Here is a 26648-nt window from a genome sequence, read left to right on the forward strand (position 1 = left end):
TTATAGATTAAAGTATCATTACAGAGTTTTGTTTATTTTACCTGCCGGGGGACTTTAAATGGAAATGAGTATTCTTGCTAACTCTGGCATTCTTACATAACTGCTTCTTTAAATACGGATGTTCATTAATGAGCTCCATCCTGACAAATAAAAAAACAAGTATTAGAGATTAGGTTACGATATTAAGGAGGGAAAAAAATCAGATACAGATATATTGGCTTATATCTTAAGTCTTTAGAGAGATATAAAAACACACACTTCTGGAAGAGATAATGAAGACATGACGGTCACCTCAACTGTACAGTAACTGTGCATGTACATGTCGCTTGACATTCTGGAGAGGCTTCTTGAATTCCTTATAACAAACTCTATACTGGTGACAGTCACAGAGAGAGCTGCCCATGTAATACAATGATACTCAAATGTATCACTATTAACTTTATTACTGAACTGGACTATTATAAATCCTTAATATTGGCAAGTATCATGAGATAAAATGAGCTGGTAACGATATTCATTTGATATGCTAAACTGATAAATCAAAAAAAGTCAAATGTCTTGTGTACTGTATCACACTACCTCATTTAAAAAAAAAAAAAAAAAAGATAAAGTGTCAAAATGTCAGACTTTTGATAGTCGTGAAGAAAGTAAAAAACATTTCATTGGGAACATGTCTCGCCAAGACACACTGCTGAAAAGACGGACCTGCTCTTTTTTAGTCATGTGCAAAATAACGAAAACAATTAAACTGGAGAATGAAAAAAAAAACAAAAAAAAACATCCAGCTCTGGAAAAGTGTGTGTCAGCAGGAAGCTTCAATATCCGCCTTCAGCCTGGTGAGTTGAATCTCATGATGCATAAATGAAACTATACGATATGATATGCTGGGAAGCCTGCAGTTATATATTGCTGCTGCTATGGGCTCAACGCATGCAGCATCGCTCCATATGTGATGCTTTGAAACAGCTGGCTTCACATCTTCAACACCTGTAGGTCAGCTAACAGCCGTGTAAAGATGCTACAACATGAAAGCATGGAGAGGACAACTTGTACCAAACATTTCTTGAGCTTGAAAAGGCAGAGAAAGAGCTGTTTTGTAAAAGTGAGGAATTGAGAGCCTCAGGGAAGCTTACAAGACTTCCAATTTTTCTTATCTTTCTTTACTGTGATTTATAACCCGGTGAGAGAAGAATGAGTGCTGCATTTAAAGTGACTAAGCCTTTAGCTGTTTTGTCCATACTCTGAGCACAAATCGTGCACTAAAATCCGAATGAAAGGAAGGAATGTTTGCAGCACAGGAGATTGCATTTCAACACGACTCTATTTTTGGGTCCTTAACATGGGAAAATATGCAGTAATGCTGCAGAACAACAAAAACTGCTTTGAATGCAGATCCTTCTGATCTTTGCCATCCATGGCAGAACATAAATATCGACTGGCGAACACAACATGATATCCTCCACAATCAAGAGTCCACTTTTATAAAGCCCCAGGAGAGAATCAGGAGGTGTCTAGCAGCAGGACCTGAACATCAACTATCCTGGCTGTCAGAGATAAATAACCTGATCTAAGGTATGCAGAAGTGCCACAGCCTCATACCAGTCATACCTGAAAGCACAAACCCACACTGAAGTGGACTGAAGTGAAGTGAAAAGCCTTATGGGAAAGAGAAAGCTGGTCAAATATCATGCATGATGTGGCAATACATCCACCCTCCCCGCCTCTTTTAACATACCTCTCATTGGATTCTGGATCCACAAGATGCCTCCGATAAGGTGAGGAGACTGGCCAAGCATCCCGAGTCACACTGCCTGACACTGTCACGTCCGAAGGGAGCGACTTAAACTGAGTGTTTTATTGACAAGCACGGTGAGACTCCTCGGTCCACATGTCACACCACCTGCTGCCCGATGAGCAGCCTAAACCTGACTTGTCATGTGGAACAGGCTCGAGCTCACACAAACACACACATCCAAAAAATAAATAAATACTAAATAGAATGACCAGAAAATAGTCTATGGTGAATTTCAGCAGCGAAACGCGTAACTGTGCTCAAGAACAACAAAGTGCGCGGCACACAAGGGATGATAATGCAGAAAAAGTCGCAGACCTGTTAACCAGTCTCGTCTCCAAGCGCAGAGCTCACGACCAGGCGCGCGCGCCGTGACAACAATACAGAAAGAGGTTTGCGCGTTAACACGAGTCTTTATGGTTTATGAGCATGTAGGCTACGAACAATTTCAATTGTCAAGTGTCATCACAGGAGATGACCAGGATAGTGTACGTAATGCGGAGAGAGCAAAGGCTGCAACATCACTCAATCGCTGCCTGGCTCTCGCAGCTGACCTGGCGGTGTCTGGGTTGAGCCATGAAACACCAAGTACCTCCTTACATCATGTAACAACATAATCTCCCTTACCTATACCATGAGACATCAACGGGTATGCCTTCGCTTAAAGGTAAATGAAGCGTCTTACCTTCGACAGCCATCGTGCTACTCCGCAGATTTGGGCATCACTTGCAGAAAAGAGCAGGCGAAATGATTTTTTTTTTAAACTCAATGCGCTCTCATTGTATCTTGTTTGGCGTGTTATCATCACTTTGCTGCGGGCAAGCCGGAGCGCACAGCTGCTGCCTGGCCTCAAAGAATCCTGGGAAGTGTAGGCTCAGCGCTTTCTGGAATATAATGAAGGGGAAAAGGCAAGTATTTGAATCAGTTTAAGCAGGAAGGGTAGTTTGAAGCACCCTGTGCAGAATCTCTCTGGACATGCCAAACACATCCTATCAGTCTTTGTGGGTGTAAAACTCTGATCCACAATTTAAAAATAATACCAAAGATACAGTATGTACAGATAAGGCAATTCAATTTGTTTCAGATTAAAATACATTTGAAACAACAGACAAGTCCCCCCCCCCCCCCCCCCCCCCACACACACACACACACACACACACACACACACACACAATGTAATTAATAAATAGGAAAAGTTAGTTGTTAAAGATCTAGCATCAAGAACAGATTCTTCCATGGAACAACCAGAAGCACCGCTGCAACATTTAGATTATATTCTAACTGAATGTATAGCCTATGTGGTGGAAATTAATTAATTAATTATTGAGATTTTTATTTGACATTGCAGACTATTCCCTATTATTGGTGCACTCACATTAACAGTTTTTCCTGAATCAGTTTTGGCTCTGCCTTTGTGGAGCATTAACCAATCACTGGAGCGTGTTTATTATGGGCTGTGGTGCCACAGCAGCAGAGATAGAGGAGGGCAATTTTCCAATAAGGGCGCTGTAAATAAACAAGTGCCAATAGCTATTACAGTGTCTCTCCAAATGGGAAGATCAACTATCCTACATAATGCATTTGAGAGGATTATTGTCACGAGAAATAAACCTGAGGGCAAAACGAAACATTAACTTGAGTAGAATCAGAGGAGGCGTCTCAATAATCCAAACAAGGAGAAAACACTGCTTCAACATTTTTGTTGCTTCACATGGCAGAGAAATGAAGAACGAGTATGTCTACACAATTTGGGTTTATTTCTCCAAGTAATGTTTTAACATGCGTTTATGTAATATGTACACGTTTCATTTTGACATCTTAGAGCAGACAGAGCCTCATGTCCCCCTGAGATCTTTAGCTCCCCCTATGGGTGGCCCAAGAACCAAGGTTGGGGAGCAATGCTTTAAAAGTTTGTTAATAAAGAAGCATCCATCCATTCACGATGACCCTATCAAAATGTGTTGGTCTAATTTACTTATTATGTTGATCTTCAGGGAAGGAATATTTCAGCTGTTTGCGTTCACACTTGCTGCTCACCCTGAACTTCAGGAAGTTTTCAAGAGTTTGGTGAAAGTGTGAATGCGTCATATGAGAGAATGCTTGAAGGATACTTTGTGTTTTTTCAAGAGAGGTAAGTGATTATAAATGTTCAATACCGACAAAACTTTTACTAAGTTAGAGTTCTATTAGAGTACTATTTTAATTCAGTTGTTTTGTTTTAATCTTTCGGTGAAATTGGAAAATGATGAAGTTAAAGTCAGCGTTTATTATTATGACTGTAGCTAAGTGAACTGGTTCAGATATAAGTCATTCTAAACCCAGCCTACACCCCTTCTGCATGTTTCGAATAAGCTCCACCACCATAAATAAGTAGTAAAACTACGATAAATGTTGGAGATTCTTTTGAAAAATAGGGAGAGGTTAAAACACAGAAAGGTTTCGAGACCGATCCAGAACTGCCTAAACACTGAAGTTTCAGCAGAGCTGGCTAAACACTGAAGCTTCAGCATGTCTCCAAAATCATTTTGCAGTGATAAAAACATGCAAAAGGACAGGCTGAACAGACCGATAAGAAAGGACATGAGGCTCTGTCTGCTCTAAGATGTCAAAATGAAACGTGTACATATTACATAAACGCATGTTCAAACATTACTTGGAGAAATAAACCCAAATTGTGTAGACATACTCGTTCTTCATTTCTCTGCCATGTGAAGCACTATCACTCATCACTGGGTTTACGGTACAGTGAAAACAATGTTTGCTCTGTTTGTATCCACAGGGCAGGACGTAAAGCCTGTCTGCCAACAACATGATGACTCATTTTCTTCTTATTCATCTTGCTTATCTTTATTATATCCATGTCTCAATGTCCATACCATTATTTTTAGCTCCTCAAAGTGACAGCAAAGACTGTACAGTAAATCGTCTCCGCTAGGCCAATAAAGTAGGTCCAACTTGTCTTCCCAAGTCACTGGTTAAAGGAGAAACAGAGTAATCATACAGCGTTATTAAACATACTTTATGTGGTATCTGAAAACCCAACATTACACAGTGTTTGAAGCAGCACATTGCAGTGTTGAATAGAATAGACAGGCAGTGTTAGGTATTTGATCGTGTCTGTTTCATTATGTCATGTGCGAAACAGTATGAGGAAATGCTTTTTGAGGGGTTTTTTTCCCCGGTTCACTCATGACAACTATCTGCTCACATGTGGCGTGGATGTTGTTGTGAACCTGGGATTAATTTCTCCATCTTGTTCCTTGTTCTATTTTTATCGGTCTGTTCAGCCTGCCTGAGGGGTTTTTCTCAACGATCTTCCGGTAAACTGATGAATAGAAACACCCAGTAAGTATGTGTGTGTCTGATTTATCTTCCTGCTTCTCATAATAAGTCTTCGAAGCAGGAAGTGTTTTTAATTATTATTTAGGCACACTTAATAAACAAAACAAGGGTTAAAAAGAGCTATCTGGTAAATAACAATTGATAATTGATATGTATAAAGTTTAGGAAGTCAGTACAACAACCCACATTATTGTATTTTATTGTCCTTGAGTAATTATTTTTAAATTGTCCATGGCAATGTAAGCAACAATGTTAAATAGCAAGGTGCATGTGCAGGATCGTCAATGAGCTCTTTTCCTTTTAATAACATTTTTCAAATGAATGACATGTAGATGATTTTCTTTACTTGGTCAAACTAAAGTGTTTCACAGTTTTTTTATGAATTTAGGAGCAGAAACAATCAATGCTCAGTTAAAATGGAGTAATTGTTCTCAATTTTGTGGGGTCAACTTCCAATGTTTTACCGGATCGATCCGGCTACAAACTAGAAGTTGTCGAGACGCCATTACCGCAGAGTTGTCTCCCTTCAACAGCTGCAGGTTTGACTGTTAGCTTTCCAAAAACATGAAAATGGACAAAGTTTTTAATATGACTTTCTATGTACTGTAACTTTAGAGAGAAGAATATATGGAGTTGAACATATGGGAAAATTTAACTTTAAATGAATGGGGAGTACACAACACTCACTGTATGTGAGTTCACTCTCTGTGCAGAGGACTAAGATATTCTTCAGAGGTGGAAAAATATAATAATGAGTAGTTCCTGTCCTCTATTTAAAATGTAACTAATATCTGAATATTTTTTTCATAATATTGGGTAACATAAAATTTCAGATCATTCAGCTTTTTTGCGAGTTAATGGAAAACCCTCCTCTCAGTTTCTCAAAAGCCCCCAGGGGGTCCCAATCCCCACTTTAAGAACAGTAGAGAGAGGGAAAGAGTCAGACCTGGACTCCTGAGACAGTTGACAATGTGGTGCAGTATTTTTATTTATTTATTTATATATTTTTTACGAGCATTCGAGATATTAAAATCAACATATAAAGCTAATGTAGATTTACATGTAAAAGTGGGCGTGGCCATTTCTCCACCAAGGACTGGATTATTTGCAACACGTTTATGAAGGATTCAAAATCTCAAAGAAACCCTAGTTTTAAAATAAGAAGATAAGACAGACAATATATTCTTTCTAATTAGGGTTTGTCTTACTTTTATTGTCTTTTTGTTTCATGAGTGAATGAATGAATAGACCTACTATGCATTCTGATCCTGGAATCAGCATATATGAAAGAAAATAAGCGATTACAATTATTATTAAACACGCTGACAACTTGATCAGTTTAAAGTGCTAAAGATGCATTTTTAATCAACAGCTTAGTTGCTACATATTTGTGACAATTACAAGAAAAGGATGTTAAACTTAAACGTTTGATACTCTCGTACACTTTTTAACTCAAACATTGGAGCTTTGAACAATAGTTTAACAAAGAAACAATGTTTCCAGCAGTTATTATGTTGGGTCAAAAAACACAGAACTAAACATTAACATTACTGATTTCATATAATTGCACAGCAATCCCTGAAACTCCTCCTATCATCCTCAGACCAGAGCTGTGCTGTTTGAGGAATCGTAAACGACGGCCCAGTGAGCTCCGAGGGCGGTGATGGCTCCGTGGTAGCGACCGCTGAGAAAGCGCAGCTCGGCCATGCTGTTGGTGGGATACATGTTGAAGGATCGCCCTGAGGGCTGACCCGCATGCAGCGAGCGGCCCTTGTTTGTCACGAACACCACAGACTGAATGTAGTGGCTATACTTTCCAGAGATCTGGACGATGGCTTCATCTTGAAACAGCTCCATCTCCTGGCGATCCCCGTTTTGGAAACCAACCACAGTGGACCAGATGTAGCCGTAACGGAACTGGAAGCTAACGAGGGGATCAAGCCCAAAGGGGACATTAGAATGAAAATAATTAACAACACACTTGTTAAAATATACTCTATATGTAGTGATTTTTGGTTACTGCTTTCCAATGTTATTAATGTTAGAGTTACCCTGATTTACCAACGGACACAGTAATAGGTTGAACCAAAGAAAAATCTCTGTTCTAAGTCAAAATACAATCATGAACTGTGATACAATAAATAGGGTGTGAAAAAAACCATAGTTGGAGCTTGTGTTGTAGGGCTTTGGTTGATTTATTTTGTAATTTGTTTTGATTTGTTATATGAACATTACAGAAAGCAGCGTTTGATTATAAAAGTCTAACAGACAAGTATATAAAAACTCATCCCATAAAAAAAAAAAAATGTTTTTTTATTTACCCATAGATATAGTTGTTGTTGGCCTCCCACACTCTGACACCTGTGATCCTTCCCTGTCCCTTCAGACTGTACGAAGTTCCACTTCCTGAGCCCACGGCCGGGGAGAAGGAATAGTACTGAGGCTGGTCTGCAAACACATCAGAACATTTGATCATTGAGACTCAAAGATAAAATTGTTTACTTTTGTGTTTAAATGTCTGTTCTTTTCTATTTTTGCGCTTTTTATTCTAAAGACAAGAGCACAGTGGATAGAGGCCAGGGAGAAACCAGAGAGACAGAGAGTTTGGAACGACGTCCGGGACAAAGTAGCAACAAATCAGATTTGAACCCGTGCCACCTGCACTCAAGGAGTCAGTCTCTGAGCACTATATCTGCTAAGCTTCCAGTGACACGAGAAAAAAAAAATGTTGGCCTTTTTTTGTGACTTTATTGGAGAGATATGACAGTGGATAGAGTCAGAAATTGAGGAAGGAGAGAGTGGGGAATGACATGCAGGAAATGAGTTACAGGTCAGTGTGCACACCTCAGTGTATTTAAAAAGATGATCCAGCTGTAACACACAGTCTCTTAAATAGTACTTACAATCAGCCAACACACAGGCTGAGAACAGAGCGAAGAGGACAACGTATTGCATTCTGTAAAACAAATCATAAAGGGGGCAAAATTACATTTATTTCTTTAATAAGCACGTATGGAGTCAGACATTGTGGATCGCAAAGACATAAAGTGGATGAAACTTACCTGGCTGTTTTGGTCGTTGCACAATAACCAACAGATACCTGTAAAAGGAAAAAAAGTTTTTCATGTGAATTTATTTTCCTATTATTGAAATTTATACAGCTTTTGTTATTGTCATAAACACTGTTTGTATTTGCAGAACTTGATTTGTTTAAACTTGTAATAGCCAATAGCCAATATAGTGCATTAACATTTCAAGTTGTATGCACAATAACAGTAATAACAAAAATATCATATAGCTTAGATTAAAAAAAAATACTTAAAATACAGTCATATTGCTATCTTAATGTATCACAGACTATAATGACAACTACTTATTTATTGCGATGTTAAATGTGAGTATTAATGTTTGCATGGATACTTACAGATCAGGTCTCTAAGTGTTTGCTGATGTTCTCCAGGGTTCAGGTTCCACAAGCAGCTTGAATCTGTGTTTGCACTTGTGGAGCGTCAGTGTTTATATACTTTTGACCATGCATTCCTGAGCACATTTTTAAGTCAGTCACACGCACATTACCTGCTAGGGGAGCTGGGTACGGGAAATCCTGTCACTGTGGTGCTTACCTGTTATGTCACATGTTTCATTAAGTGTAAAACGTGTGTCGTGATCTGTTAATACAAAGACATAGGTGACAGAAGAGGAAAAGAAAAATAAATTTTTTGAATAGTTTCAAAGAAGGAAATAGAAGCTTATTTTTTTCAGCAAAGATTCCTTTAATCTGATGTGTCTTCAACATTTATTACAAACAAAGCATCAAACCTGATTAATACACTTTTTTAAAGACAGAGGCTTGAGATTAAGGGGATATCAAACTAAACAGTGACACAATACCTTAATCAAAAAAGGTATATGGAAATATCTCATCCATTAGGGTGTCCAAAGAAACCTAAAGTGGCCTTGGTATAATTTAAAAACTCATGAAGACTGCAACTTGAAAGTTGAAAAAATGTGTATTACCTACCTAATATTAGCTACCTATGACAAAGGTTAACCTTTTCAATTTTTCAGCAGTAAGATTCGAGGTATCCTGACTTTGAGCAGCTCTCACAGATTTACCTCCAGGATTTGAATTTAAATATTTTTACATGTGTTACAAAACACCTTTATGAACACATTTGTTAAGAAATCTATTGTTAAGGAATTTATTCCCAGATTTTTTGCAATATTACCTGACTATAATGATTTGACTGTCTGTACGTTGGCTGTGACTTCTTGGAGTTTATACTTGAACGTTTACCACAACACTCTGAAACTTAACATGAAATAGTTCTGTAATTCTGGGTGATCATAAAGATCCCCAAAAAGACTACAACTTGTTGCCATGGCATCTCTTTCATTCTATCACCTATCTTGCCATGCTAAGCTAATCCCCTGATGGAAAGGAAAGAAGGATCAATCAAATTCTAATCATTAAATGCCATAGTTCTATATGAGATGTTTCCTGATCTGGTGAAGGAAGCTCAAATACATGTGCAAATATGAGAATGGCTGTTTAAGCTTAATGTGTTTAAGTTTGCTAATTTTGTCTCCAAAGGTTGGAAAAGAAGACAAGATATTCTGTTTAATTAGGATTTGTCTTGCTTTTTTCCCCCTCTTTTTGTTTCATGACAATGAATAGACCTACGATGCATTCTGATCCTGGAATCAGTATATATGAATATATGAGTGAAAATAAGCGATTACAATTATCATTAAACACACTGACAACTTGATTAGTTTAAAGTGCTAAAGATGCATTTTTATTCAACAGCTTAGTTTCTACATATTTATGACAATTACAGGAAAAGGATGTTAAACTTAAACGTTTGATACTCTCGTACACTTTTTAACTCAAACATTGGAGCTTTGAACAATAGTTTAACAAAGAAACAATGTTTCCAGCAGTTATTATGTTGGGTCAAAAAACACAGAACTAAAAATGAAAATTACTGGTTTTCATATAATTGCACAGCAGTCCCTGAAACTCTTCTTATCATCCTCAAAGAAGAGCTGTGCCGTTTGAGGCCTCATAAACGACGGCCCAGTGAGCTTCGAGGCCGGTGAGTCCTCCGCGGAAGCGCCCGCTGATAAAGCGCAGCTCGGCCATGCTGTTGGTGGCATACATGTTGAAGGATCGCCCTGAGGGCTGACCCGCATGCAGCGAGCGGCCCTTGTTGGTCACGAACACCACAGACTGAATGTAGTGGCTATACTTTCCAGAGATCTGGACGATGGCTTCATCTTCAAACAGCTCCATCTCCTGGGGATCCCCGTTTGCGATACCAGCCACACGGGACCAGATGTAGCCGAAACGGAACTGGAAGCTAACGAGGGGATCAAGCCAAAGGGGACATTAGAATGAAAATAATTAACAACACACTTGTTAAAATACACTCTATATGTAGAGATTTTTGGTTACTGCTTTCCAATGTTATTAATGTTAGAGTTACCCTGATTTACCAACGGACACAGTAATAGGTTGAACCAAAGAAAAATCTCTGGACTAAGTCAAAATACAATCATGAACTGTGATACAATAAATAGGGTGTGAAAAAAACATAGTTTGAGCTTGTGTTGTAGGGCTTTGGTTGATTTATTTTGTAATTTGTTTTGATTTGTTATATGAACATTTCAGAAAGCAGCGTTTGATTATAAAAGTCTAACAGACTTTTTTTATTTACCCATAGATATAGTTGCTGTTGACCTCCCACACTCTGACACCTGTGATCCTTCCCTGTCCCTCCAGACTGTATGAAGTTCCACTTCCTGAGCCCACGGCCGGGGAGAAGGAATAGTACTGAGGCTGGTCTGCAAACACAACAGAACATTTGATCATTGAGACTCAAAAATAAAATTGTTTACTTTTGTGTTTAACTGTCTGTTCTTTTCTATTTTTGCGCTTTTTATTCTAAAGACAAGAGCACAGTGGATAGAGGCCAGGGAGAAACCAGAGAGACAGAGAGTTTGGAACGACGTCCGGGACAAAGTAGCAACAAGTCAGATTTGAACCCGTGCCACCTGCCCTCAAGGAGTCAGCCTCTGAGCACTATATCTGCTAAGCTCCCAGTGACACGAGAGGAATATTGGAGAGATATGAGAGACAGTCAATAGAGTCAGAAATTGAGGAAGGAGAGAGTGGGGAATGACCTGCAGGAAAGGAGCTACAGGTCAGTGTGCACACCTCAGTGTATTTAAAAAGATGATCCAGCTGTAACACACAGTCTCTTAAATAGTACTTACAATCAGCCAACACGCAGGCTGAGAGCAGAGCGAAGAGGACAACGTATTGCATTCTGTAAAACAAATCAAAAAGGGGGCAAAATTATATATGTTTTTTTTTTTTTTACAAGGCATGTATGAAGTCAGACATTTTGGATCGCAGAGACATAAAGTGGATGAAGCTTACCTGGCTGTTTTGATCGTTGCACAATAACCAACAGATACCTGTAAAAGGAAAAAAAGTTTTTAATGTGAATTTATTTTCCTATTATTGAGATTTATACAGCTTTTGTTATTGTCATAAACACTGTTTGTATTTACAGAACTTGATTTGTTTAAACTTGTAATAGCCAAGATAATGCATTAAGATATCAAGTTGTATGCACAATAACAGTAATAACAATAAGATGATAGATAGATAGATAGATAGATAGATAGATAGATAGATAGATAGATAGATAGATAGATAGATAGATAGATAGATAGATAGATAGATAGATAGATAGATAGATAGATAGATAGATAGATAGATAGATAGATAGATAGATAGATAGACAGACATGCATGGATACTTACAGATCAGATCCAATAGCAGCTTCAATCTGTGATTGCACTTGTGGAGCGTCAGTGTTTATATACTTATGACCATGAATTCCTGAGCACATTTTCAAGTCCGTCACACGCACATTAATTGCTAGGGCAGCTGGGTACGGGAAATCCTGCCACTGTGGTGCTAACCTGTTCTGTCACATGTTTCATTAAGTGTCAAAGGTGTGTCATGATCAGTTAATACAAAGACATAGGTGACATAAGAGGAAAAGAATGGCCTCAAAATAAGCTTATTTTTTCAGCAATGATTCCTTTAATCTGATTTGTCTTCCACATTTATTACAAACAAAGCTTCAAATCTGATTAATACACTTTTTTAAAGACAGAGGCTTGAGATTAGGGGAAGATCAAAAAAAAATTGAACAGCTACGCATTCCCTTAATCAAAAAAGGTATACGGAAATATCTCATCCATTAGGATGTCCAAAGAAAGCTAAAGTAACCGTGGCATAATTTAAAACTCAGGATGACTGCAATCAGCTACCTATGACAAAGGTTGACCTTTTCAATTTTTCAGCAGTAAGGTTCGAGGTATCCTGACTTTGAGCAGCTCAAACATATTTTCCTACAGGATTTGTATTTAAATATTTTTACATGTGTTACAAAACACCTTTATGAACACATTTGTTAAGAAATCTATTGTTAAGAAATTTATTCCCAGATTTTTGCAATATTACCTGACTATAGTGATTTGACTGTCTGTACGTTGACTGTGACTTCTTGGAGTTTATACTTGAACGTATACTAGAATGGCTGTTTCAGTTTAATGTGTTTAAGCTTGCTAACTTTGTAAAATAAATGCCTAATCACCTCCCCGGCCTCCCCCAAAAAAAGCACGAAATAAAAATAATAATTTGATGCCTGAGTTATATGTAACATTCATTTCATTTTACCTTCATTTATTCTCAAGAACTCCTTGAGGGCAAGCACTCATTTACTATGATGTTAAGAGTACTATTAAACAAATAAAAGACAAATACATAGACTATAACATCAGAATAATAAGCAACAAAGCAGGCAACTACAGTTCATAACATTTACACTCGTGATAATGACTTTAATTTGTGATCGTGTTTTTGAATTGAACTATGCTAACCATTGTATTGAGTTTCAATGTGTTTTGTATTGTAACATGTTTATCTCAAAGCCAAAGATCCTTACTTGCACAATTGAGATCTATAATTCTCCCTCTCGCTATTTAAGTTGATCCCTTCAAAAATACTCCAAAAGAACGTCAACAAAGTGGAACCTAGGGCCCATGCTCATTTGATTGTACAAAACTTGATGAAGAGAATTATTATTTCATGAAGTAGCTACCCAAAAACCTGAAATATTGTGTCAGGAACATGTGCAGATATGGCCGTTTAAGTTTGATGTGTTTAAGTTTGCTAATTTTGTCTCCAAAGCTTGGAAAAGAAGACAAGATATTCTGTTTAATTAGGATTTGTCTTGCTTTTTTTCAGCATATACTGTATGAATATACGAGTGAAAATACGTGATTACAATTATCATTAAACACGCTGACAACTTGATCAGTTTAAAGTGCTAAAGATGCATTTTTATTCAACAGCTTAGTTGCTACATATTTGTGACAATTACAGGAAAAGGATGTTAAACTTAAACGTTTGATACTCTCGTACACTTTATAACTCAAACATTGGAGCTTTGAACAATAGTTTAACAAAGAAACAATGTTTCCAGCAGTTATTATGTTGGCTCAAAAAACACAGAACTAAAAATGAACATTACTGGTTTTCATATAATTGCACAGCAGTCCCTGAAACTCCTCCTATCATCCTCAGACCAGAGCTGTGCTGTTTGAGGCCTCATAAACGACGGCCCAGTGAGCTCCGAGGGCGGTGAGTCCTCCGTGGTAGCGCCCGCTGATAAAGCGCAGCTCGGCCATGCTGTTGGTGGGATACATGTTGAAGGATAGCCCTGAGGCCCGACCCGCATGCAGCGAGCGGCCCTTGTTGGTCACGAACACCACAGTCTGAATGTAGTGGTTATACTTTCCAGAGATCTGGACGATGGCTTCATCTTCAAACAGCTCCATCTCCTGGCGATACCCGTATGGGTAACCAACCACAGTGGACCAGATGTAGCCGTAACGGAACTGGATGCTAACGAGGGGATCAAGCCAAAGGGGGACATTAGAATGAAAATAATTAACAACACACTTGTTAAAATATACTCTATATGTAGTGATTTTTGGTTACTGCTTTCCAATGTTATTAATGTTAGAGTTACCCTGATTTACCAACGGATACAGTAATAGGTTGAACCAAAGAAAAATCTCTGGACTAAGTCAAAAAAAAAAATCATTTGGGTTTGTAAAAAACATAGTTTGAGCTGTTGTTGTAGTGCTTTGGCTGATTTGTTTTGTAATTTGTAGTTTTATTAACATTTCAGAAAGCAGCGTTTGACAAGTCTTACACGTGATTGAAAAACCTATCCCATAAAAAAACTGTTTTTTTATTTACCCATAGATATAGTTGTTGTTGGCCTCCCACACTCTGACACCTGTGATCCTTCCCTGTCCCTCCAGACTGTACGGAGTTCCACTTCCTGAGCCCACGGCCGGGGAGAAGGAATAGTACTGAGGCTGGTCTGCAAACACAACAGAACATTTGATCATTGAGACTCAAAGATAAAATTGTTTACTTTTGTGTTTAAATGTCTGTTCTTTTAAATTTTTGCGCTTTTTATTCTAAAGACAAGAGCACAGTGGATAGAGGCCAGGGAGAAACCAGAGAGACAGAGAGTTTGGAACGACGTCCGGGAAAGTAGCAACAAGTCAGATTTGAACCCGTGCCACCTGCCCTCAAGCAGTCAGCCTCTGAGCACTATATCTGCTAAGCTTCCAGTGACACGAGAAAAAAAAATGTTGGCCTTTTTTTGTGACTTTATTGGAGAGATATGACAGTGGATAGAGTCAGAAATTGAGGAGGGAGAGAGTTGAGAATGACATGCAGGAAAGGAGCTACAGGTCAGTGTGCACACCTCAGTGTATTTAAAAAGATGATCCAGCTGTAACACACAGTCTCTTAAATAGTACTTACAATCAGCCAACACACAGGCTGAGAACAGAGCGAAGAGGACAACGTATTTCATTCTGTAAAACAAATCATAAAGGGGGCAAAATTATATGGATTTTTTTTTACAAGGCATGTATGAAGTCAGACATTTTGGATCGCAAAGACAAAGTGGATAAAGCTTACCTGGCTGTTTTGGTCGTTGCACGATAACCAACAGATACCTGTAAAAGATAAAAAATGAATTAAGAAAAACGAAAATCAATTGTTTTATATCATTGAAATGTATACTGCTTTTTTATTGTCATAAAAAAATGCTGTGATTGTTAGTATTTACAGGACTTAATTTGATTAAACTTGTAATAGTCAATGTATTGTATGTTTAGATGTAAACAAAAACAAAACAAAAACATCATAGGCCTATATCTTACATTTTTATCAATGCTTAATAGAATATATTAATAGAAGATATTATAACATGTTTAATCAGACTATAATGACAACCAGTTACTCATTCTGATGTTAAATGACTATAAATGTTTGCATACTTACAGTACAAATCGTAAGTATTTGCTGATGTTCTCCAGTGTTCAGGTTCAACTTGCAGCTTGAATCTGGGATTGCACTCAGTGTTTATATACTTTGGTTGTGCATTCCTGAGCACATTTTTAAACACATCAACATCTGCTGATGGGGCTGGGTAGACCTACGGGAAATACTGTAACTGGTACCTTTATGTTGTGTCACATTTCATTTAGCGTAAAAGGATGTCATGATCAGTTGATAGATAGACGTATACCACATAAGAAGGAGACTAAAGAAAGGCCTCAAAATGTCTTTTGGAAGTTCTTTCTAGCTTACAGTGCTATTAGCTTGTAACTATAGTTTACATTAGCTGCTATCTTAATCGATTATCATTTCTCTCCTTGTTTGGCTATTCAACACTTTTTTACATTTTGTTGTTAGGCCGAAGACAACATTAAAACGTTCTCATTAAACTTAACAACTTTATTTCCCAATTCCCCCAAAGATGTGTATCCTAGAAAGCTTGGAAATCCATTGTTTGAAGAGCAGGGGTAGAGATAAACAGGGTTGCTAATTATGTTCACTAAACAATGTTTGCTAGGAAATAAATTCCAAACTAATGTCATGTTAGCTATGAATCGAAACCTCTTCAGCTGAAGTCACCTAATATAGTAAAGGTAAAATGCTAATCAAAGAGATTTACACTCACATTTACTGCATGTTGTAGTTTCAGTTGCTGATCAGGTTAAAGCCTAATAGGCTTTGCCTAAAAATACTAAAACACAGCCGCTTGGTATTATACAGCACTGGAGTTTCCCATCCTGACATCGGAGTGACCACCACCTAATGTGACCACCAACAAACGTGACCACCAAGTGGAGAAAGTAAATTCTTTCCACTAAAGGAAGTGACAAACTTGTGTACTTTGCACCTGAATGAATGCAAACTCATTGAAGGGTATTTTTTAACTTGTCGTTTTTCATTGGCATATAAAACATAATGAAAAATTACCATGAGATAATTTCAGATTAATCTCATGCAGAACAAATGGTAAACAAAAGTTTGATGACGACATTTCGCACTCTCTGGTCCAACCTCTCATGACTCATTACCAGGAAGTTTTAAGACATAACATGTTGCTGATCAAGTCAAACTGGAAAACACCTACCAAATACCGTAATGGTAATTGTTCTCTTCTGCTTTACAGTACAACCTTCTTGACGGGAACAGCTGGGTTTTTTAGTTTCACCATCTCCACCACTTTAAACAGAAGTAATCTGACAGAACTTCCTTAAAGGAATTGAGCACCTGTGTTTACAGTTCTCATAGGGGTGAAGATGTGTTTTTTATTTACATCAGCATTTTACACCTTATATATAATTGCTTAAACTAAAAAAAAAAAAAAAAAACGACCTCCAGAATAAGTTGCTTGGAAATTCCTTCACATTTGAAGACAACTATAACCACAACACTCAGGCACAGATATCAAACAGCATAGTAGGCTACTCCATATAAATGCTCATTATATTCTATTGTGTACTAGACAGAATACTGGTATCTGAGGGTTTTATTGCATGGGAAGTGTTTTGCATAATTAATAAGGTTAACAAAGACCCTAACCTGTATCTTTCCTTTCTTTGCAATCCCTCTGATTTGCCAATACAAGCTTGTACAGTATGTCAATGTAATTTAGAGTACAACAAATTAGTGAACGCTATGCTACCATTTACTCTTTAGAAAGATGAGAGATTGGTTGCATGCTGTATTTAGCGGATTTGTTAAAATAATTCTGTTGGGAACTGTTTGACATTACAAGAAATGTTTTGGATTAAACTGGTCTATGCACATCTTGTTATGCTAGAGATCATTTCATGACCTTTGATCTCTACAAGGACAACTCTTTGTGAACATCCGTCATTCCTGTCTAGGTTCATTGTGTTAAATTGCTTATCTCCTCCAACAAAGGTTGTCAATATCTTTTTTGAAAGGAAGCTGTTACTCAGTTGAGTTTCCTTGCAGAGAGATCATCATGTTACACTCTGTGCAGAGCTCTTTCTTGTAAACTTCTTGCAAGAATAAAACCTCACAAAGATGACAGAGGTGTTGGTCTTTATTTGTATTCTCACTCAAATATTTCCATAATAATGCTAAATAGAGAAATACTCTGAATAGCATATGCGTCAAATTTTCTGTCAAAGAATTTGTACAGTGTGAACCACAAAAAAAAGAAAGAAAATCCACTCAGACACAAAATCTTGGTGTGAGAAGGCATGTTTTCCTGATCCCCTGCAGGCAGTCCTCGAAACTCTTTACATTAATCATAAAAGTCTCTGTCTAACAGGCTGTTTGAGTTAAAAGTGCTGTGGTCTGCTTTGTTCCTTTATATTATGCTGGGAACAGTATAATGAGTGCTGAGCTGCAGGGATTCAGGCAATGAAACCCAATCCTTGTTCAAATGACTTTGCTTCCCTTCACTGCGAAGTTTCTGCTCGTTAAGTACATTAACATATGATCAAGTATCTCATTAATACAAGCCATAAAATAAGTGTAAAACACAAGCAGCAAGCGAGTCAGTATGAGAACTTAAGCTACCAAAAGCTAGTATCTCTCTGACCTGCAAGTTTTTTTTCTGAAATTGATGCAATCCTGAGAGTTCATCAGAGGAGCTTTAATGTTTTAGCACGCTTTACGTAACCAGTTTTTACTTTTATTTTGGCATTTTGAATTAATTTAATAGGAAGTCATCAGTTAAGTGCAAATCTGCCAGGCTTTGTAGTATTCTTATTCATTTAAGAGTGTTTTGCAAGTGTCCAATGAAAAAGACCCTGTAAATTGTATTTTAAATCTCCCTCTTATACTGGCTTTATAACGACTGAGGCGTTATCTCAAGGTCCACTGTACAAGCCAAACCGCTGTAAGAGGATTTCCAGTTCTCCTTTGACCCAGGTGGTCGAATCATACCAGCAGAGTAATGATTACTCCATCATCCTGGCCCTGCCACAGCATTTCCCCTTCAAAAGTCAACTTCCCGTGTTTCCTTGCTCGCATCAGGATCCCAACAACCTTATCAGAGATCCGAACATATCTGTCAAACAGCTGTCCAAATGTGACACGGGTCTTCCCGTCTGGGTCCGGATCTGCCATAGTCCTGATGACGTAACACATGTCATCTATCTCACGGTGGATGTGCTGCTCGGCTCGTTTGGCTCTCTCTGCTGTTTGGGTTCCCTCTTTGGGACGTCCGTAACCTTCTTGGCCCTTTTGGAGACGGAGTGACATGGAGTAATCGTAGTCGAAATATTCACTAAAAGGATTCAGTTTCTGGTTGACGGTGTGATCTGAGGCCCAGGTCTGCCATTGGCTCTTGAGATTTCCCACCGCGCTGTGTTTCTTTGAGAGAGCGTTGATCTTGTTGGCATCCTCAGCTTCCTTTTTGTACCTGCGAGGGGTCCAAATGATATTACAAATCGTAAAATTTATTTTGGGTACCTGTTTTAAATCCCCAAAGGGAGTTGCAAAAACTCAACAGTAAGAAGTTAGGTCTTGGAAAGTTCATGGTTTGATCCAAAAACAAAGACTATTTGGTTAACATAGGAAATAGCAACCCCAAAAGAGAAACTCTAAAGACAAAGCTCTCTACTGTTGAAGACACTGTAAAGTCAATTAATGTACACATTAGGATTTCAAACAATCCCCTAAAATAATTAAACTAGACATTGAAAAACATTTTGGTGGAAAAACAAATGTTAAAAAAGAGTCTGATTTCAAACTAATTGACTATTATTTGATGCCAATACAGTATAATTTTTTTTTTTATGTGCTAGTTGTTAACAGCTTTATTTATAATTTCAGAAATGGGACTTCAATTGGTGTTGAGAGACTCATCTACTGATGCAATTCATTAAAAGCGTATATGTTGACAGATGGTAGCTGATGGGTTCAGATTGACGTCACAGTTGTGTTCCACCTTTTGTGTTTTCCAGATTGCTTTTGCTGAAAACAACAAAAGCCAACTGAATTATAGTCTTAAAACTACTAACAAAAACCAGAATGCTTCCAACACCAAAAACCTCCATAGTCTTCTTGAGACTAAACTATAGAAATGTCTTGGCTATTGTAGTCATTTCCTTTATGCATCACTAAGACAAGCTGTTGTGGAACCAACTATTGTTCATTAAACCTTTAAGATTAGTTTTAAGGTTTCCTAATCATGCAGCTTGTTTTCTCCCAATTTTAAAGAAAGATTGACTTTAAACATTGGTGGTACTTACGTTGGGGCCAAGGGTCTTTTAATTGTCACGGCGGACTCAAAGTCTTCTTCATTGTCTTCTTTCAATAGGCTTGTACTGTGTGTTTGAGCCTCCTCTATGTCCACCCTCTCCTTCTCTGTGTGTCCACTGTCCTCTCTACCTACAGTCTTTTGCTCTCTCTCCACCTGCTTCCAGCTTTTGGTTAGAGACGACACCATGTTGGAGCATTTTCTGCGGCGTGTGGGTGAGTTTTTCTTTTTCAGAAGCCGGTCGATCTCCTCGTCTGATGGCAGGGACTCCTTCTTAATCTTCTCGGTTAGAAGTCCGATGCCTGCACTTTTCTCCTGAACCCCGCTAGTCACAGTTTTCACCACTTGTTTTACCTTGATGCGAGGTGCAACCACTGACTCAGTTGCATCCTTAACCTCCCCCGCCTTGGATGCACTTTCGATGTCTTTCATGGGAATAATCGTCTTTTCAGCCTCTCCAGAACTGGTGACATGATATCGAGTTGTTTCTGTTGCTTCGATCTGAGGTTCAGGAGGTTTCTTTGGGACCCATTTGATCTGACGTTCCTCTGTTGATCCTCCCAGGGAAGATGGAGACCAGCCGCTGGGTTCACTGGCCTGCTTTTTCTCATTCTCTGTTACCCATTGTTGCCAGCCACTAGTAAGGCTACATACCATGCTAATGGTGCGAAGCTTCTTGATGTTCTTGTTGGTGGACGGTTTCCTTTGGGAGGCTTGGCCAGACTGCTTGTCAGACATGATTAAGAGTGTTAGTGTCTGAATCTGCTCAGCTCATCCTAGTTGATCCTCCTCATCAGCTGTCAGATGAGCTTGAACATATTTCGCTTTTCCCAACACAAATCAGATTATTACTCCCTCGATTGTGTGCTGTCCTGTAGCGCTTGCAGCTCTAAATACGGCAGAGTAAACCCTAACATGACTGTGGAAGGTATTTAAGTCATCCCAGGCTACCGACCTGATCATGTTTCCCTGACACTGGTCACCACTCTGGAGACTCGCGTTTCATCACAGAGCTTGTAACTAGAGGTGAACAGGGCAGTAGAGCAGCTACTGATAAGCTCAATTAGCGAGTGTGGAGATATAAAAGAGCACTCCAATTCTATTAAATCGTCTGTATGATATTTAAAGCATTAATAGATACAAAAAGTAATACCACTAACAATGTACACTGAACCCAGAAGAAAACTTTAGTACTTTAGTGTGGCTGCCATCAGTTCAAATGATCTTGGACATATCGAACAAAGAGTATCACAGATAAGAGTAGACACTTAATCCGAGGTGAGAAAAAAAAAAAAGATCTTGACCAGGAAGGAATGTGACACCTGCAGGAGACGTGGATCTCCTGCCTACGCATGAGGAGGTTTAGTCTTGCAATGCAGCTGGTGGTGAGATCTCAGTTCACCAGCTCACAGAAACAGCGGACAGCAACATGCACCCATAAACTAACACTATTAACAGCATGAATTCTTGCTTGGCAAAACTAACCTCTGACTGAGGTGTTTACTGCCACTGTAACAGCCGTTTAGATGTGATCATATGGTTTTATGTGTTTTTACTCTTCATGTGAGTGTTTGCAGAAAAGCATTATTTATTAATAGAACTTGGCGCACACACACACACACATGCACACACACACACACACACACACACACACACACACACACACACACAATTGCAGCTGTTGGCTGTCAGTCAGAGAGGGAGGATGTGACTCATCAGGCATCAGTGCAGAACATATTTTGAAGCACAGTCAGTATGATAATGCATACAGTTTCACATGCTGGTCTCATTGAACAGCTCCCCCTAAAGGACAAAACGCCTTATTACAATTTAGATAGAACTCAATCATTGAATCAAGCTTTATTTATACAGCTCCTTTCATAGAAATCCAATACATAGACATTCACGACCGAACAAAGAAGCTGATCCAGAAACTGTAAGTTCACATCTCACTAATACAATCTCTTACTGCAAAGAAGCCATTGAACCTAAAGCCAGACAGCATAACAGTGCTCATATGATTCAATGAAAGGTTTTCTCTTACACTCATCACTTTCTTGCTGTAACACCAGGACTTTTCAGAATTATACAAACACTCACGCCGTGAAGTTTTACTCTCAGTAACATGACAAGTCATCCTCAGGACTTCGTGCCCTATAGCTCCAAGATCCCACAAGCATTAATCCCAGTACCATCAATAGTCAGAGGACGTTAGTTCAAACGTACCCTGAAGTCTGGAATGAAGTCGCATAACATACAGTATCAGGACAGAAACCTCAGTTAGAAGCAGGCATATAAACGTCTGATTTTTGGTTGTGTCTTTGTCTGATGTGATCTTTGTTTTTCTATGTGCTGCAGAACAGGAACATGCAGTGAACCAGTTTAAACTAGCAACTTAAGACCCTTGTATTGACTTGCTTTGTATTATCTGTGTGTGTATCTGTTTTCTTTATTGTTGAGGTTGTTGTTGTTTCCTTTACTGTTTGTTTCTCCTCCCTTTGCCATGCACTCTGCTCTTGAAAGGTGCTACATGAATAAAGTCATTATTAACTGAGCAAGTTTAATTAACTCATAAATCCTAGAATAATACTGATGAGCTCCAGTCCTGAAATAAGTGTTGAGAATTTGAATCTCATTTCAAATATTGAATTTTGAATATCAGGACTAATATTGTGACTCTCTCTGATGGCGAGGTCACACTCTTTTTTCCCCTTCAGTACCACAGTGCCAGCACCCTCTCCAGTTTAGCCCTGCACGGTTCAAAGTGATAAAACACAAGCCAGGAGGTGGTGAATCACTTAACATGCTCTCTTGACGCCTACAAGGCTGTTAAAAAAAAGTCTGCTGTTAGAGTTAAGCACAGAACAGAAGCTGGTGTTGTCAGAGTGGTAAATGATTTTAAAATGAAGTTAAATAATGATGAAGCTACTGTCCTTGTACTTCTCGACCTCAGCGTAGCATTTAAGACTGTGGACCGCTTCATTCTCCTTCAACGCAACGGCTGAATTTGACTGCGTATAGAAAGAAACGGCTTCCCAGTCTGTTTGCATTTGATTTAAATGTCCTCAATCTCCTTCCAGAGGGGAGGTAGGGAGGAGAAGAGACAGTTTCCAGTGTATACGTTGCTGATTATAGAACATTTTATTGCTATTTAAATATTTATTCCTACTCTTTTTTTATTGTGTTCATTCATTTTATGCATTTTTAACACGTTTTTTGAGTCTTGTGTTATTTTTCCAATCATGTACTGTATGTTGCCTACTTTTACTTTGAAGCACATTGTGTCTTATTGCTTTTCTTCCTATCTTTAATGGTTTCCTTGTTGGTGCTAAGAACGAGCATGTATGCTAAAACACCGAATCTGGTTGGTCCAATGTACCTGTGATGTCCATGCCAAATAAAGTCCATCTATCCATGCTTGTCATATGTACAGTATATATGGACAATATATTTATGAAATAAGATGAAATTGACCAAGAACAATTAAGTATAATGTAGTTGAAACAATACAAAGGAAACAATGACAAAATCAGTAAAAACGTTAAAAAACAAAGAAAAATATAGAAAAATATAAATACTTAAAAAAAAAAAAGAATAGTTAACGAACCAAAGATAAAGAGTTGAAGATGATTAAACAATAGTCAAAATCCTACATAAAGCCAGACTGAAGATAGTTTTTAGTTTAGATTTCAAACTGAATATTTCCTGCTCCTCTCCGATTCTCCTGCAGACTGTTCCAGTGTCTCGGAGCGTGTAATGTTTTTTTCTCTTGCTATCTTTGCAAATCGTTCTGTGTGGCCTCTTGAAGTGAGATCAAACTTTTCTTTTTGTAAGATTCAGATCTGCATCACACCTATTCCCCATATACTTCAGATTTACTTCCTGGATGTCTTGTTTTTCTTGATCTCTTCTTCAGAAAAACAAAACAAAAATCTTTGTCTTTATTATAAGCTTTGCAATGAAAACTATGCAAGACACACCTGCTCACATTCTGTGGTTTTAAAGATGTCCAAAAGGCTTCCTCATAACACAGGGTACTGAACTGAACTGTACTTGAATTTCCCCCGGGATCAATAAAGTATCTATCTATCTATCTATCTATCTATCTATATAGTTTTGTTTCTGTGCAGCACTGTCAGTGAACGAAGAATAAGACCAAGGACAGTCCTTATTTCATTACTTTGACACTATCCAATAACATTTGATGCAAGATAATTTGATCTGTTCTGACATTCTTTTCTTGTAGTTAAAAAACTGTGAATCTTGTATTGTATAAAATGTATGTATTTTTAAAGGGTCAAATTTCAGTCAGGTCACATCGGGATTCATGGCACGCGAGTTTTGTGCACTTCATGAGAGCTCAGCTGTTTTGCCAATGTTGAAGGATCAGTGGTTGTTTTGTCCACCTAAACCGGTAGGAACAGGTTTATGAGTGGCAGATGAGATGATGAAATCGTTTCTGTATGTGCAGGGAAAGTAAAGTAGGCAGCACGCATTAAATCAGGCACGTTTAAAACCACCAGGTTATTAAAAACATTCAAACTTACTAGAATGAAATTCCTCAATTGAACTAAACTCAGAGAGAGCAAGGAGGAGAGAGATGCATGTTGTGATTCTATGCTTCGCGCTACTTGATTTTGAGTCATTACTGTGAAAGTTCCAGGGGAGGCCATAGGCTCTGAGTATTTTTGATGAATTCCCTGACTGTTTTGTCTCATCCTGCCGAGTCGCAAAAACTCTCTCTCTGAACTCCGGGACCTCATGGTTTACAAATTGAATGAATTCTTCAAGTTTTTGTTCTTTTATTGGAGTTATTTTTTCTATATCACTCATTTTATGCATGACACTCAACCATAGTACAATGTTAGTATGATTATCTTTTTCAGCAAGAAAGGATCGCAAAAAAACCCGACAATTTTGATGATTGGCTTGAGCTCTTTTAAATAGAATAGAATATGTCATTATACAATTGTACAACAGCATTATCTGGCTTCACATTTAGGGTGTATAACTATGATATCTGCCTTGCCTAACATAGATGGAAAAGTATATTTTACATTGAGCCATTTAGGGGTTGTGTGTGGATGACAGTCCACCAGTAGAGGCTGCTATAGTCACATCGTTGGCAACCTGTAATGCTCCACATGGACTCAAATACTTCTTCTCAGCTTGCCTCACAATGGTTGTGCTTGGTCCACTGCTGCCATTTTTCAAACAGAAAATCCTTCAGTATATACTTACTAAGTCTATAAGATTGCATTTTGAAGTGTGTTAAAATAGTTCTATGAGCTTAAAGAGGCTTTTTATGTTACCCAGAAAGAAAATGGAGACAAGAAATTGAACAAAAAAAAGCACCATTATTTTCACTTCATCAAAAATAAACAATAAAACTAGAGCCATGAGCGCTTCAAGTGATGAATACAGCCATAAAAAGGCTGCTTACCATCTGCTGTTTTCTACTTGACAAGCACTCATAATTGGAAAGGAATAGTGGCTTCAGATTTCCGTTTTCACTCCGTCTTAGCCTCTTAAAAGACACGCAAACCACAGGTGGGAATCGGTGCGTTACTTAAATGAAAGGTTCCTGGGGTGATCGGGGCCACAAAGAGAGAGAGCGGTTGAGCCCACTTAGTGCAGAGGAGGTCCAGATCTGGAGAGCATGCACCTGTGTGTCCTGCTCCTTATCAAACATCTGCACGGTTACCGCTGCTTTGTTTACCTTCCGCGCTTGTCCTCAGATTGTTTTCTTTGGCCGCTCCGATTATTGCAGATTAATTGTTAAGGAATGCATCTGTGACGATCTCTCGAGCTGTTTTCTCTGACCTCTATATGTCATGCTGACTTTGTGCTACGCTCGATGGTGAATTTGCACATAATTGGAATTTCTGTCGCCGCAATAATCAGATCAAGATCCCAGCATGCGAGAGATGTTCATAACTGACGTTGTGGTTGCAGTAGTAGCTTTAATTCGGTCAAAGTTTATTTGCAGGACAATGAAACAGATGAAATGAAACATCTGTTACCAGGATTCAGAGGATGTTTTTCACTTCTTGTATCTTTAGTTTGATGGATTTAGTGTCTCTTCATTTCCACACTAATTTCCAAAAACATCTGTAACCGCCAAACATATGTCTCTTGACAAATCATCTCAAATAACGACAATAAACTGCTGTTTTGAACCAGCTTCCTTTCTTCAATGCTGCAACGCTCAACAAAAGAAACCAGCCACGTAAATCTGCCCAGGCCCTGGACGAGTAGACCATAATGTAATCACCAATACTTCCCTTCTGAGGAGGCGGTGTGTTGTTGTATGGCCACTCGGCCACGATAAATAAGGATGAGAAAGAGACAGTAAATTAAAGCTACAGCTCAATACATGGGTCATACAAGGTCTAAGAAGAAGGCCTTGTCCCCTGCAGAGGAACCGACAGGATGACGGAGAGCACTGCTGGGCCCAGACGGACTCACTCGGGCTCACTGGAGGACTTTAGATCCCTGCTTTAGATTGATGTGACATGCTTCGTGGCAGTGTTTTACATGATGGAGAAGATGGAAGAAAAACAGGAAGGAATATGATATGAAGATAAAGCAGAAGGTCTCAGGGATGATGAGTGTTTACCGTAGAGGCTGTTTAGTGTTAAACATGTGAGCAAACAGAATAAGAGTTGTTCTTTCACTGAAACGTTTCACATATGAACAACAGACTCATTAGCTAGCTATAGCAGTATAACTTTATAATGTGATGATCTAGAGGTTTGTTGCATCATACTGATTCAGCATGCTAGCATTGGCACATTGTTGCTTGTTGA

General features: G+C 38.5%; 5 protein-coding genes across 7 annotated transcripts in view; all 5 read right to left on the minus strand.

Moving 5' to 3' along the window:
• The window catches only part of samd12 (sterile alpha motif domain containing 12), a 104617-nt gene extending 101941 nt beyond the window's left edge, over window positions 1–2676 (minus strand). For 2 of the 3 annotated variants that reach the window (XM_079367749.1, XM_079367748.1), the window contains exon 1: window positions 1736–1941. In XM_079367749.1, the coding sequence (XP_079223875.1) occupies window positions 1736–1796 (61 nt within the window). In that variant the 5' untranslated portion in view covers window positions 1797–1941. Of the gene's footprint in view, window positions 1–1735; window positions 1942–2477 lie in introns of those variants that run through there. The other variant, XM_079367750.1, reaches the window with a different exon arrangement.
• Window positions 2677–6468: 3792 nt separating this feature from the next.
• LOC306839783 (zymogen granule membrane protein 16-like) lies at window positions 6469–8622 on the minus strand. Its single transcript, XM_079368666.1, has 5 exons — window positions 8559–8622; window positions 8197–8234; window positions 8038–8090; window positions 7456–7582; window positions 6469–7058 (listed from the first exon to the last, which is right to left on the minus strand). Exons 3-5 carry the CDS (start codon window positions 8087–8089, stop codon window positions 6734–6736), a joined length of 504 nt encoding a protein of 167 aa, XP_079224792.1. The 5' UTR covers window position 8090; window positions 8197–8234; window positions 8559–8622; the 3' UTR covers window positions 6469–6733.
• A 1286-nt stretch (window positions 8623–9908) lies between these two features.
• On the minus strand, window positions 9909–12011 carry LOC306839891 (zymogen granule membrane protein 16-like). Its single transcript, XM_079368836.1, has 5 exons — window positions 11969–12011; window positions 11580–11617; window positions 11414–11466; window positions 10855–10981; window positions 9909–10497 (listed from the first exon to the last, which is right to left on the minus strand). The coding sequence occupies exons 3-5, from the start codon at window positions 11463–11465 to the stop codon at window positions 10173–10175; spliced, it is 504 nt and encodes a 167-aa protein (XP_079224962.1). The 5' UTR covers window position 11466; window positions 11580–11617; window positions 11969–12011; the 3' UTR covers window positions 9909–10172.
• Window positions 12012–13532: 1521 nt separating this feature from the next.
• LOC306839892 (zymogen granule membrane protein 16-like) lies at window positions 13533–15603 on the minus strand. The gene is made up of 5 exons (XM_079368837.1): window positions 15588–15603; window positions 15222–15259; window positions 15063–15115; window positions 14484–14610; window positions 13533–14123 (listed from the first exon to the last, which is right to left on the minus strand). Exons 3-5 carry the CDS (start codon window positions 15112–15114, stop codon window positions 13799–13801), a joined length of 504 nt encoding a protein of 167 aa, XP_079224963.1. The 5' UTR covers window position 15115; window positions 15222–15259; window positions 15588–15603; the 3' UTR covers window positions 13533–13798.
• A 1900-nt stretch (window positions 15604–17503) lies between these two features.
• abrab (actin binding Rho activating protein b) lies at window positions 17504–20692 on the minus strand. The gene is made up of 2 exons (XM_079368957.1): window positions 19832–20692; window positions 17504–18999 (listed from the first exon to the last, which is right to left on the minus strand). Exons 1-2 carry the CDS (start codon window positions 20575–20577, stop codon window positions 18516–18518), a joined length of 1230 nt encoding a protein of 409 aa, XP_079225083.1. The 5' UTR covers window positions 20578–20692; the 3' UTR covers window positions 17504–18515.
• Between the last annotated feature and the right edge of the window lie 5956 nt (window positions 20693–26648).

This window comes from Symphodus melops (genome assembly GCF_947650265.1).
Source record: "Symphodus melops genome assembly, chromosome: 18".
Lineage (NCBI taxonomy): Eukaryota > Metazoa > Chordata > Actinopteri > Labriformes > Labridae > Symphodus > Symphodus melops.

What these genes read in the sequence shown, in the direction of transcription:
- LOC306839783 (XM_079368666.1), bottom strand. Translation starts at nt 8,089, where the DNA reads ATGCAATACGTTGTCCTCTTCGCTCTGTTCTCAGCCTGTGTGTTGGCT. An exon ending in AGCCTGTGTGTTGGCTGATT is followed by an intron (nt 7,583 to 8,037) that starts GTAAGTACTATT and finishes ATGTGTTTGCAG; the next exon opens with ACCAGCCTCAGTACTATTCC. An exon ending in AACAACAACTATATCTATGG is followed by an intron (nt 7,059 to 7,455) that starts GTAAATAAAAAA and finishes TCCCCTCGTTAG; the next exon opens with CTTCCAGTTCCGTTACGGCT.
- LOC306839891 (XM_079368836.1), bottom strand. Translation starts at nt 11,465, where the DNA reads ATGCAATACGTTGTCCTCTTCGCTCTGCTCTCAGCCTGCGTGTTGGCT. An exon ending in AGCCTGCGTGTTGGCTGATT is followed by an intron (nt 10,982 to 11,413) that starts GTAAGTACTATT and finishes TTGTGTTTGCAG; the next exon opens with ACCAGCCTCAGTACTATTCC. An exon ending in AACAGCAACTATATCTATGG is followed by an intron (nt 10,498 to 10,854) that starts GTAAATAAAAAA and finishes TCCCCTCGTTAG; the next exon opens with CTTCCAGTTCCGTTTCGGCT.
- abrab (XM_079368957.1), bottom strand. Translation starts at nt 20,577, where the DNA reads ATGTCTGACAAGCAGTCTGGCCAAGCCTCCCAAAGGAAACCGTCCACC. An exon ending in AAAAGACCCTTGGCCCCAAC is followed by an intron (nt 19,000 to 19,831) that starts GTAAGTACCACC and finishes GACCCCTCGCAG; the next exon opens with GTACAAAAAGGAAGCTGAGG.
- LOC306839892 (XM_079368837.1), bottom strand. Translation starts at nt 15,114, where the DNA reads ATGAAATACGTTGTCCTCTTCGCTCTGTTCTCAGCCTGTGTGTTGGCT. An exon ending in AGCCTGTGTGTTGGCTGATT is followed by an intron (nt 14,611 to 15,062) that starts GTAAGTACTATT and finishes TTGTGTTTGCAG; the next exon opens with ACCAGCCTCAGTACTATTCC. An exon ending in AACAACAACTATATCTATGG is followed by an intron (nt 14,124 to 14,483) that starts GTAAATAAAAAA and finishes TCCCCTCGTTAG; the next exon opens with CATCCAGTTCCGTTACGGCT.